Genomic DNA, 10,845 nt, shown 5'->3' on the forward strand with positions numbered 1-10,845 from the left:
TCACAGTCTCCACTCTAATTCATCCCAAAGGTGTTCTATCGGGTTGAGGTCAGGACTCTGTGCAGGTCAGTCAAGTTCCTCCACGTCTTTATGGACCTTACTTTGTGCACTGGTCCAAATCATTTGGTGGAGTGGGGATTATGGTGGGGAGTTGTTTTTCAGGGGTTGGGCTTGGCCCAAGTTCCTCCACCCCAAACTCCCTCATCCATGTCTTTATGGAGCTTGCTTTGTGCACTGGTACGCAGTCATGTTGGAACAGGAAGGGGCCGTCCCCAAACTGTTCCCACAAAGTTGGGAACATGAAATTGTCCAGAATGTCTTGGTATGCTGACGCCTTAAGAGTTCCCTTCACTGGAACGAAGGGGCCAAACCCAACCCCTGAAAAAAACAACCTCCCACCATAATCCCCCCTCCACCAAATGATTTGGACCAGTGCACAAAGCAAGGCCCATAAAGACATGGATGAGCGAGTTTGGGGTGGAGGAACTTGACTGGTCTGCACAGAGTCCTGACCTCAACCCGACATAACCCCTTTGAAATGAACTAGAGAGGAGACTGCAAGCCAGGCCTTCCCATCCACATCAGTGCCTGACCTCACAAATGCGCTTCTGGAGGAATGGTCAAACATTCCCATAGACACACTCCTAAACCTTGTGGACGGCCTTCCCAGAAGAGCTGAAGCTGTTATAGCTGCAAAGGGTGGGCCAACTCAATATTGAACCCTACGGACTAAAACTGGGATGAGTGTAAAGGCTGGCGTCCCGATACTTTTGACAATATAGTGTAGATTCCTATAAACATCACAGCCTCAGTACTCATCTCCAGAGCCCTCAGGCCTGTTGTCAGCAGAATATAAGACTCATTTCAGTACCTCCTGTGTGTTTCAGGGTCCCGTGACATGTACAGAGCCTACAGGGATATGAGAGAAGCCAACTACAAAAATTCAGACAAGTATTTCCACGCTCGGGGGAACTACGATGCTGCACAGCGAGGACCAGGCGGGTCTTGGGCTGCCAAGGTTATAAGGTAAGAGAGCAGTTATAGGAGGCCGAGGAGAGGCCGACGGTGGAGGAAACGTGCCGAGTGTGCAAAAATATCTTCACCAACCACCCGAGTACCAGCCTGTAATACCCCTTCATTACCCAGACACAGCTTTCAGTGCTGTGATAGTTTGACTGACAAATAGAGATGCACCAATACCATTTTTTTTTTTTACGAGTACCGATACTTTTTTTTTTTTGCACTTTTTTTCCCAATGTGAAATGTGTAAATATATGTTAAAGGTGTAAAAATATAAAGGAACAGAGAAAACAAAAAAAACAAGTTTTAATTATTAATAGTTTATAAAATAAATGGGAGGAGAATAAAAGAGTTAATAAAGTCTGATTAGAGAAAATTAAGGGGTAAACAGAGGAACATTTATTTATTTATTTTTTAATTAAAACAATTTTTTTTTTTTACTTGACAGGTTGCTTTAACCACTTCGTACCCCCCCGGGCCATTACTGCCACTTCACTTCTACATGTAAAAATCTACTTTTTTGTTTGCTAGAAAATTACTTGGAACCCCCAAAACATAATATATATATATATATATATATATATATATATATATATATACACACACATAAAGTATTGCAACAACTGCCATTTTATTCTCTAGGGTGTTAGAAAAGAAAAATATGTTTGGGGGTTCTAAGTAATTTTCTAGCAAAAAAAAAAACAAAAAAACAAACAGTTTTTAACTTGTAAACACATCTCAAAAAGAGGCCCGGTCCTTAAAGTGGTGTTCCACCCTAAAAAAAAAAAAAAAAAAAAGTAATGATTGTGCCTAAAAAAAATTAAAAAAAACATTTGAATATTTTTTTTTTTTTTTTTACTTACCTCTAAATGGCTGTTGCTAGGGGGTCCCTTGTAGTCTGCCTCTTCCAGTGCCTGGGCTGGTGACATCACTTCCCCCTCAGCACAGGAAGGGCTCAGCTCTGCTCCCCCCCCTCCTGTCAATCATCTGGGACCCATTACAGGTCCCAGGTGACTGAGCGGCCAATCACGGCGTGCGGCGCCCCTCGCGCATGCGCAGTGGGTGCCAGGCTGTGAAGCCACAGCCCGGCGCCCACAGTTGCAATGCCGGCGCCGCTGAACGGAGGGGGAGACGAGCGGGGCTTCGATCCCCCGCATCGCTGGACCCTGGGACAGGTAAGTGTCCAATTAAAAGTCAGCAGCTGCAGTATTTGTAGCTGCTGACTTTTAATTTTTTTTTTTTTTTTGATGGGCCCTCCTCTTTAAGGGGTTAAAATTGAACATCTAAACAGTCCGTCAGATTTCTAAATCCTGTATTTCACTATATAAGCTCCGTTTACTGTTAAAAATAAGTGTGAAATGTAAGACTCCGGTGGGTGTAACAAGATGTCCGCTTGCTGCCTTCTCACTGTATCCTTACTGTTGAGGAGTGTGGGGTGTAGCAAGATGGTGACGACGGAACGTCACTTCCGTTACAAATTGTGACGGGTCGCCAAATCTGACAAAAACACGGGCTCAGGTAGATGTAAATACTGCCAGTTTTTTTTTTTTTCCTGGAAAGCAGAGATTCTTTTTTTCTCCATGTCATTCCATGCTTTCCAGGTCAGAGGAGATGTGTGGGGTCTGACCCCAGATGTCTAAGGCTCGGTTCACACTGGGGCGACTTGGGATCCGACTTGTACGCCCTCAAGTCGCCCCAAGTCGCCCCAGAAATAGTTTCAATGGGAGTGAACGCTAGCGTCTTAATAGACGCTACTGAAGTCGCTCCGACTTCAGAGCGTACTCCCTGTACTACTTTGATCCGACTTGGTAGGCGACCTGTACCATAGAAATCAATGGAAGTCGCCTCCAAGTCGGATCTCTCTGTAAAGTCAAGCGACTTTGCAGGGAAAACCCCTCCCTCCCCCCCTCCCTCCCAGAGAGCTGATTGGCCACAGGCGAAGTCGCCTGTCATGGAGGCGACTTCAAGTCGCCTTGTAATTTGCTGAAGTCGCGCTGAAGCCGCGTTGAAGTCGCGGTACAAAGTCGCGCTGAAGTCGTGTTGCCCCAGTGTGAACCGACCCTAAAGAGGACCGGTCATCCTTATTTCTATTACAAGGGGTGTTTACATTTCTTGTAATAGGAATAAAAAGTGATCAAAAAGAAATTAAAAAAGGGACAGTGTAGAAAAAAAAAAAAAAAAAACTAATACAAAAAAATTAAAAGCTCCCCGTCCCCTCATGCTCACATACGTAGGTTGCGCCCGCATATGTAAACAGCGTTCGTACTACACATGTGAGCCATCGCCGCAAACATTATAGCGAGAGCAATAATTCTAGCACAAGACCTCCTCTGTAACTTTAAGCTGGTGACCTAAATTTTAAAGCATCCTCTAATGGATGTTTTTAAGTACCGAAGTTTGGCGCCATTCCACGAGTGTGCGCAATTTTAAAGCGTGATATGTTAAGTATCTATTTACTCAGCATAATGTCATCTTTCACATTTTACAACAAAATTGGCCTAACTTTAGGGTTTTGTTTTTTTTTTTCCCCCCATTCATGAAAGTGTATTTTTTCCCCCCAAAAAAATAAAAATTACATTTGAAAGACCGCTGCGCAAATACAGTATATATATATAGTTTGGGGGCTCTATGTAATTTTCTAGCAAAATATACTGATTTTAACTTGCAAGCAACAAGTGTCAGAAGAAAGGCTTAGTCTTAAAGTGGTTAAATACCACCAAAAGAAAGCTCTATTTGTGTGAGAAAAAAATGATAAACATGTCATAGGAGTCCAGTGTTGGGCGGGCAGGAATGGGTTAAGGCTCACAAAGCCCTCTCATGGACAGGGGTCTCCCAACTTTCTGAATGAGGGGCCAGTTTACTGTCCTTCTGACTTCAGAGGGGCCGGACTTTGAACATTGGAAGTAGAAAATGTCCCTGCATCAGTGGGAGTAAACAATGCTCCATGTTTGGTGTCAGTGGGAGAAATTGTCATTGGTAAAATCATGCCCCATACTTGGTGTCACATGGAGCAACTGAGCCCCATTGTTATCAGTGGGGGGGACTGTGCCCCTTTGTGGGCGCCAGTGGGGGGGGGGGATTGTGCCCCTTTGTGGGCGCCAGTGGGGGGGGGGGATTGTGCCCCTTTGTGGGCGCCAGTGGGGGGGGGGGATTGTGCCCCTTTGTGGGCGCCAGTGGGGGGGGGGGGATTGTGCCCCTTTGTGGGCGCCAGTGGGGGGGGGGATTGTGCCCCTTTGTGGGCGCCAGTGGGGGGGGGGGGATTGTGCCCCTTTGTGGGCGCCAGTGGAGGGGGGGGGATTGTGCCCCTTTGTGGGCGCCAGTGAGGGGGGGGGATTGTGCCCTTTTGTGGGGGGAATGTGCCCCTTTGTGGGCGCCAGAGGATGAACTATTGTCCCAAGGGCCAGATAAAAACAATTAAAAGGGCCACATCCGGCCCCTGGGCCACAGTTTGGAGACTAATGGCTTAGGACATCAGACAGGTCGATCAGTCAATGATCTGATATCTATTAATTAACCCCTCCCCCCCCGGTGTGTGCTGACTCTGGTCTCCATCTTTCTCTAGCAATGAAGAGAAGCCGTCCAGACGCGAGGCAGCGGCAGAGGAGCGGAGGACAGCCGGCTGGACCAGGAAGCCAATCACTGGGGGAGGAACGGAGGTGACCCCAATCACTACAGGCCTGCGGGGCTACCCAACAAATACTAAGCCCCGCCTTCCGATCATCTGACATCACAACTACGAGAACAATCAATAACCAATCAATGGACAGGAAACGCTGCTGAACCCACAAGACCGGAATGATGCAAAATGTTACATTGTACAAATATTATCCAGAATTATAGAAACGTTTCATATCTGCATATAAATAATAAATATTTACATATCATCAATGCCAGGCTCATTCTTCAGGTTATTACCTATTCCAGGTCTGGGGCCCGATCACACCAACGCAAGAGGAAACACATGTGCGCTTTCCTCAACATGCATTATGCACTTTTAGCACATTGTTAATAAGTTGCACTAAAATAATGCAACACAAGACACATCTTACAAAGCGTTCTTCCTGCAGGAACATGGGGGAGATGAACATGTGACTTGAAAAACGCACTAATTAGGGGCTCATTAGCGTTGCAATCCCATGTGCGGTTCTCTATGCACGTTTACATGCATTTGTGGTGCATTTTTTTTTGCATTATTTTTTGTTACATGTGTTTGCAGTGCATTCATCTGAAGAAAAAAAATGCAGCATGCTTATTTTTTTTTTAAAACTCATGTGAAAGCACCGCAGTGGAGGTAAAACGAGGCTCACTGAAACACATTCATTCTTCTTGCATATGCGTTCGTCCTGCGTTTAACCAGATGCTGACCGCCCCACGCACATTTCCTCTAGGCAGAATCACATACCTGTATTTGATTCTGCACTTCCAGGTCTGGGGGGGGGGGGGGGGGGGGGGGGGGGGGGGCTCGCACACAGCAGAATGTCGCTCTTTTTTTTGTTTATAGCACAAAAAATGAAGACCACAGGAAGTGATCAAATACCACCAAAAGAAAGCTGTGGGGGGGTGAAATCAATTTTATGTGGGTACAGTGTTGCACGACCACCCAATTGTCAAAATAACGCAGGGGGTTCAGGACAGTAATGATGGGGGGAGCTCGGGGCAATATTGGGGTGCTCTGGACAGTAATGGTGGAGGGAGCTCAGGATAATAATGGTGGGGGGGTTCAGGACAATAATGTGGGTCTCAAGACAGTAATGGTGGGGGGAGCTCAAGACAGTGATGGGGTACCAGGACAGTAATGATGGGGGGAGCTCGGGACAATATTGGGGGGCTCAGGACAGTAATGGTGGGGGGGAGCTCAGGATAATAATGGTGGGGGGGGAGCTCAGTACTGCGGAAAATCCGACAATTGTCCGATGGAGCGTACACACGGTCGGATTTTAGGCCAGCGGCCTGTCATCACACAATTCCCGTCTGAAAATCCGATCGGGTGTACGAGGCTTTAGCCACAGCCAGTATTCAGAGCATTGAAAAATCACACCCAACTTTTCCTGTGCGCAGAGCGAGCGCCGCACTTTTTTCTCAGCTACGGGGGCCCAACTTATGATCTGCACACAGGCTGCCCACTGATTTCAGAAAATGCCCCGACCTGAGCTCATCATTGAGCATCCATTCCAGGTGCTTGTATGTGACATCCCATACATCCCATACATCACACACATCACATACATCTCATACATCCCACACACTCCATACATATCCCACACATCACACACAACCCACACTCATCCATCCCATACATGCCACACACACCACACTCATCCTATACATCCCACACATCACATACACACCACACTCATCCTACACATCCTATACATCACATACTTCCCATACATCCCACTCATCCATACATCACACACATCCCATACATCCCACACACTCCATACATATACCATACATCACACTCATCACACACACACCACACACACCCATACATCACACACATCCCATACATCACACTCATCCCATACATCACACTCATCCCATACATCCCATACATCACACACATCACACTCATCCCATACATCCCATACATCCCATACATCACACTCATCCCATACATCACACACATCACACTCATCCCATACATCACACACATCACACTCATCCCATACATCCCATACATCCCATACATCACACTCATCCCATACATCCCATACATCCCATACACCACACTCATCCCATACATCACACACATCACACACATCCCATACACCACACTCATCCCATACATCACACACACCCACACTCATCACACACATCCCATACATCCTATACATCACACTCATCCCATACATCCCATACATCCCATACAAGCACGTGGCCTGGATGTGAGAGGTGGATCAGCAGGATGAATGTGTCAGGACAGGGTAGATGTGTCTTATCTCTGCTTCCTTTCACCACTCTGCATATCATAGCTGAGCAGGGGGTACAGCGCTGGGGCAGATGAGCAGGAGTGGATCATAGGTGGGACAGAAGAGGGGGGGGGGGGGGGTTCAGTGTTGGGACAGATGAGCAGAGGGGGAGGGGAGGCTAAGAGATGGCCAATTATCATCCAATCAGGCGGGGTCCCCTGTGCTGCACTGCTGATGGCGGATCTGGAGGAGATCGTACAATCAGATTGTATGCTGTGTGGGGAGCTGAGACATTGATTATTAAAACCTGTGTCCCCCATTACCAGATTTCCCCTCTCTTCCTGCTCTGGTGACAACTGAGAATTAAGTTGGGGGGTTCCCCCATCAATTTCTATTGCAGTGACAGCAGGACACAGGGAGGTGAATGTCCCCTGTGGGGACACAGACAGCAGGAAGTTGGGCGGCCCGGTCATACAGAGCACAATACAGTCCACACAGCGGTCCGGTGTACGGTGCGGACTCTCCGCTTTGAATTTCCCTCCCTCATTTCTCCTTCACTCACCCATCACTCCGCTCTCCGGCTCTGACGTCACTTCTCATTATCCCCGCTCACATGATCCTGAGGAGGCGGGCGCTGCGCATCACATGATCCTGAGGAGGCGGGCGCTGCGAGTCACATGATTCTAGAGGAGGCGGGCGCTGCGCGTCACATGATTCTCGAGGAGGCGGGCGCTGCGCGTCACATGATCCTGAGGAGGCGGGCGCTGCGCGTCACATGATCCTGAGGAGGCGGGCGCTGTGAGTCACATAATTCTGGAGGAGGCGGGCGCTGCGCGTCACATGATTCTCGAGGAGGCGGGCGCTGCGCGTCACATGATCCTGAGGAGGCGGGCGCTGCGCGTCACATGATTCTCGAGGAGGCCGGCGCTGCGCGTCACATGATTCTCGAGGAGGCGGGCACTGGGCGTCACATGATCCCGAGGAGGCGGGCGCTGGGCGTCACATGACCCTTCAGGCTGTACGGGAGCCGTAGAGGACAAAACTCCTCCACAGGCGGACTTCGCGTCTCCGCCCGCCTCTATTACCATAATAAGGCCTGTCAGAGTTACTTGCTAACAGAAAGTTTGTGGAAACCCAGAACCCCCGACTTATCTCGTTCATTGTCATTAGCCCAGACTAAAAGAGTGTACCTATACATATATATATATATATATATACTCACCGGCCAGTTTATTAGGTACATTTGTTGCTTGATGACACAAACTGCTAATCAGCCAATCACATGGCAGCAACTCAATGCGTTTAGATATCTACTTGTGGTGAAGACGACTTGCTGAAGTTCAAATCGAGCATCAGAATGGGGGAAGAAAGGGGATTTAAGTGACTTTGAACATGGCATGGTTGTTTGTGACAGACGGGCTGGTCTGAGTATTTCAAAAATTGCTGATCTACTGGGGTTTTCACACACAGCCGTCTCTCGGGTTTACAGAGAATGGTCAGAAAAAGAGAAAATAATCCAGTGAGCGGCAGTTGTGTGGAGGAAAATGCCTTGTTAAGGTCAGAGTGAGAATGGGCAGACTGGTTCCAGATGACAGAAAGGCAACAGTGTTAATAGTAATATAGTAGTATAGTAAATAACCACTCGTTACACCCAAGGTATGCAGAATACCATCTCTGAACGTACAACACATCAGATGGGCTACAGCAGCAGAAGACCACACCGGGTGCCACTCCTGTCAGCTAAGAACAGGAAACTGAGGCTACAATTCTCACCGTCTCACCAAAATTGGACAATAGAAGATTGGAAAAACATTGTCTGGTCTGATGAGACTCAATTTCAGATGGTGGGGTCAGAATTTGGTGCATGGATCCATCCTGCCTTGTATCACCGGTTCAGACTGGTGGTGGGGGTGTAATGGTGGGGGGGATATTTTTCTTGGCACACTTTGGGCCCCTTATTACCAATTGAGCATCGTTTCAATACCACAACCTACCTGAGTATTGTTGCTGACCATGTCCATCCCTTTATGACTACAGTGTCCCCATCTTCTGATGGCTCCTTCCAGCAGGATAATGCACCATGTCACAAAGCTCCAATCATCTCACCACTGGACAATGAGGTCCCTGTACTCCAATGTCCTCCACACTCACCACATCTCCATCCAATAGAACACCTTTGAGATGTGGTGGAATGGGAGATTGGCATCATGGATGTGCAGCCAACAAATCTGCATCAATTGTGTAATGCTCTCGTGACTATGGAGCAAAATCTCTGAGGAACGTTTCCAACACCTTGTTGTATCTATGCCACCAAGAAGGTAAAAGGGGGTCCAACCTGTGACTAGCGAGGTGTACCTAATAAAGTGTCCGGTGAGTGGATATACATTTAAAGCACCAATAGGTACCAATAGCTATCAAAGAGAATCAAAGGACTTCCAACAGAGAAGAATGGAGACCAAGTAGTTTCTTTATTACACCTTACAACAGTGGCGGCTGGTGCTCCATTTTTTTTTTTGGGGGGGGGGGGGGGGGGCGGCAAACAAGACAACCAGAAAAGAAAAAACCCATTACAATCCATGCGTCCGTCGTCCTGCATGTAGATTATGGGCCGGATGCATGGATTAGGGGGGCGGCGATCCTAATGGAGTGGCCACCACCGCTTTACAATATAAAGGGAGATGGAACAATTACAGTTGTGTTAAAATATTACTATAGGCAAAACTTTTTTTTTTCATATTAAATAGTTCACTCTTATGCGTTTTTTTTGTTGCTTTTTGCAGAAACCTCATTATAGTCCACTTAACCACTCAGAACAATGAAACCCACGCCCAGCCGTCATTCTGCTATTCCATTGTTCTAAGCGGACGTCACGTGACCTCCCTCACAACAAGCCACTCGTGTGCGCCCCCGGGGGGCACCCAGCGTGTCGGTCGGTAGGTGCATTGCATCATCTCCAATCTTGGTGAGGAGCCTATGACTTAGGTTACAGCAGGGAAGGGGCTAACATCAGGGCGATCAAAGGGTTAAGTGTGTCCCTAGGAGGTGCTTGCTAACTGTGTGGGGGATGGTCTAACTGGATGAAGACAGAGACCTGTCTTAAAGTGGTTAAAAGAGTCCAAAAAATGCACTTATGGCAGCTCGATCCCACCGCCACTCCTAGCTCCTCCTCTCTGATGATTTCTGGTGCAACGTTGGAGCGCGACTTTGATGCGATTTTGATCCAACTATATATTCCCTGGACCAAAGTCGCCTCAAAAGTCACACCAAAGTACTGCAGGGACCTTTTCAAAATTGCTGCCACTATAAGTTGCACCGATTTGAACGGGTCCCATTGCAAACAATGGGGTACGACTTGCCATGTGAATTGTGAAGTGGTAAAATGTCATTGAAAATTTGCTCAAGTGTGAATGGGCCCTTAATCTGCTATCTGTAGTGATATTTGTTTAGATGGAGAAAAATATTTATGTATACATCTTGTGACATGTCGGGGGGGTTCTGAAGCTCAATGGTAGCGCCAAAACAGTGAGTTTACTCCACGCCAGATATAGCTTTCAGGGCTTTCCTGCCCACTTTTATTTAGGAAAGTACAGACAAACACAAAAACCAAAGTTACATAGTTAGTCAGGTTGATAAAAGACAAGTCCATCTAGTTCTACCATTTAAAAAAAATAAATAAAAACCATACAATCCCATATACACAATCCTATACCCACAGTTGATCCAGAGGAAGGCGAAAAACCCGAGCAAAGCATGATCCAATTTGCTACAGCAAAGGAAAAAATTCCTTCCTGATCTCCCGAGAGGCAATCAGATTCTCCCTGGATCAACTTTACCTATAAATGTCAGTACCCAGTTATATTATGTACATTTAGGAAAGAATCCCGGACTTTTTTAAAGCAATCTCTCATGGACT

At 47.2% G+C, this 10,845-nt stretch overlaps 2 protein-coding genes across 2 annotated transcripts in view; one reads left to right on the forward strand and one right to left on the reverse strand.

Annotated features, from left to right (window-relative positions):
* The window catches only part of LOC141111901 (serum amyloid A-3 protein-like), a 10,652-nt gene extending 5,744 nt beyond the window's left edge, over positions 1-4,908 (forward strand). The window contains exons 3-4 of the mRNA XM_073604112.1: positions 888-1,026; positions 4,583-4,908. Of these exons, the coding sequence (XP_073460213.1) occupies positions 888-1,026; positions 4,583-4,745 (302 nt within the window). The 3' untranslated portion in view covers positions 4,746-4,908. The remainder of the gene's footprint in view (positions 1-887; positions 1,027-4,582) is intronic.
* The window catches only part of SAAL1 (serum amyloid A like 1), a 165,567-nt gene that overhangs the window by 148,691 nt on the left and 6,031 nt on the right, over positions 1-10,845 (reverse strand). The window lies entirely within an intron of this gene.

The sequence above is a fragment of the Aquarana catesbeiana genome, linkage group LG11, assembly GCF_042186555.1.
Source record: "Aquarana catesbeiana isolate 2022-GZ linkage group LG11, ASM4218655v1, whole genome shotgun sequence".
Lineage (NCBI taxonomy): Eukaryota > Metazoa > Chordata > Amphibia > Anura > Ranidae > Aquarana > Aquarana catesbeiana.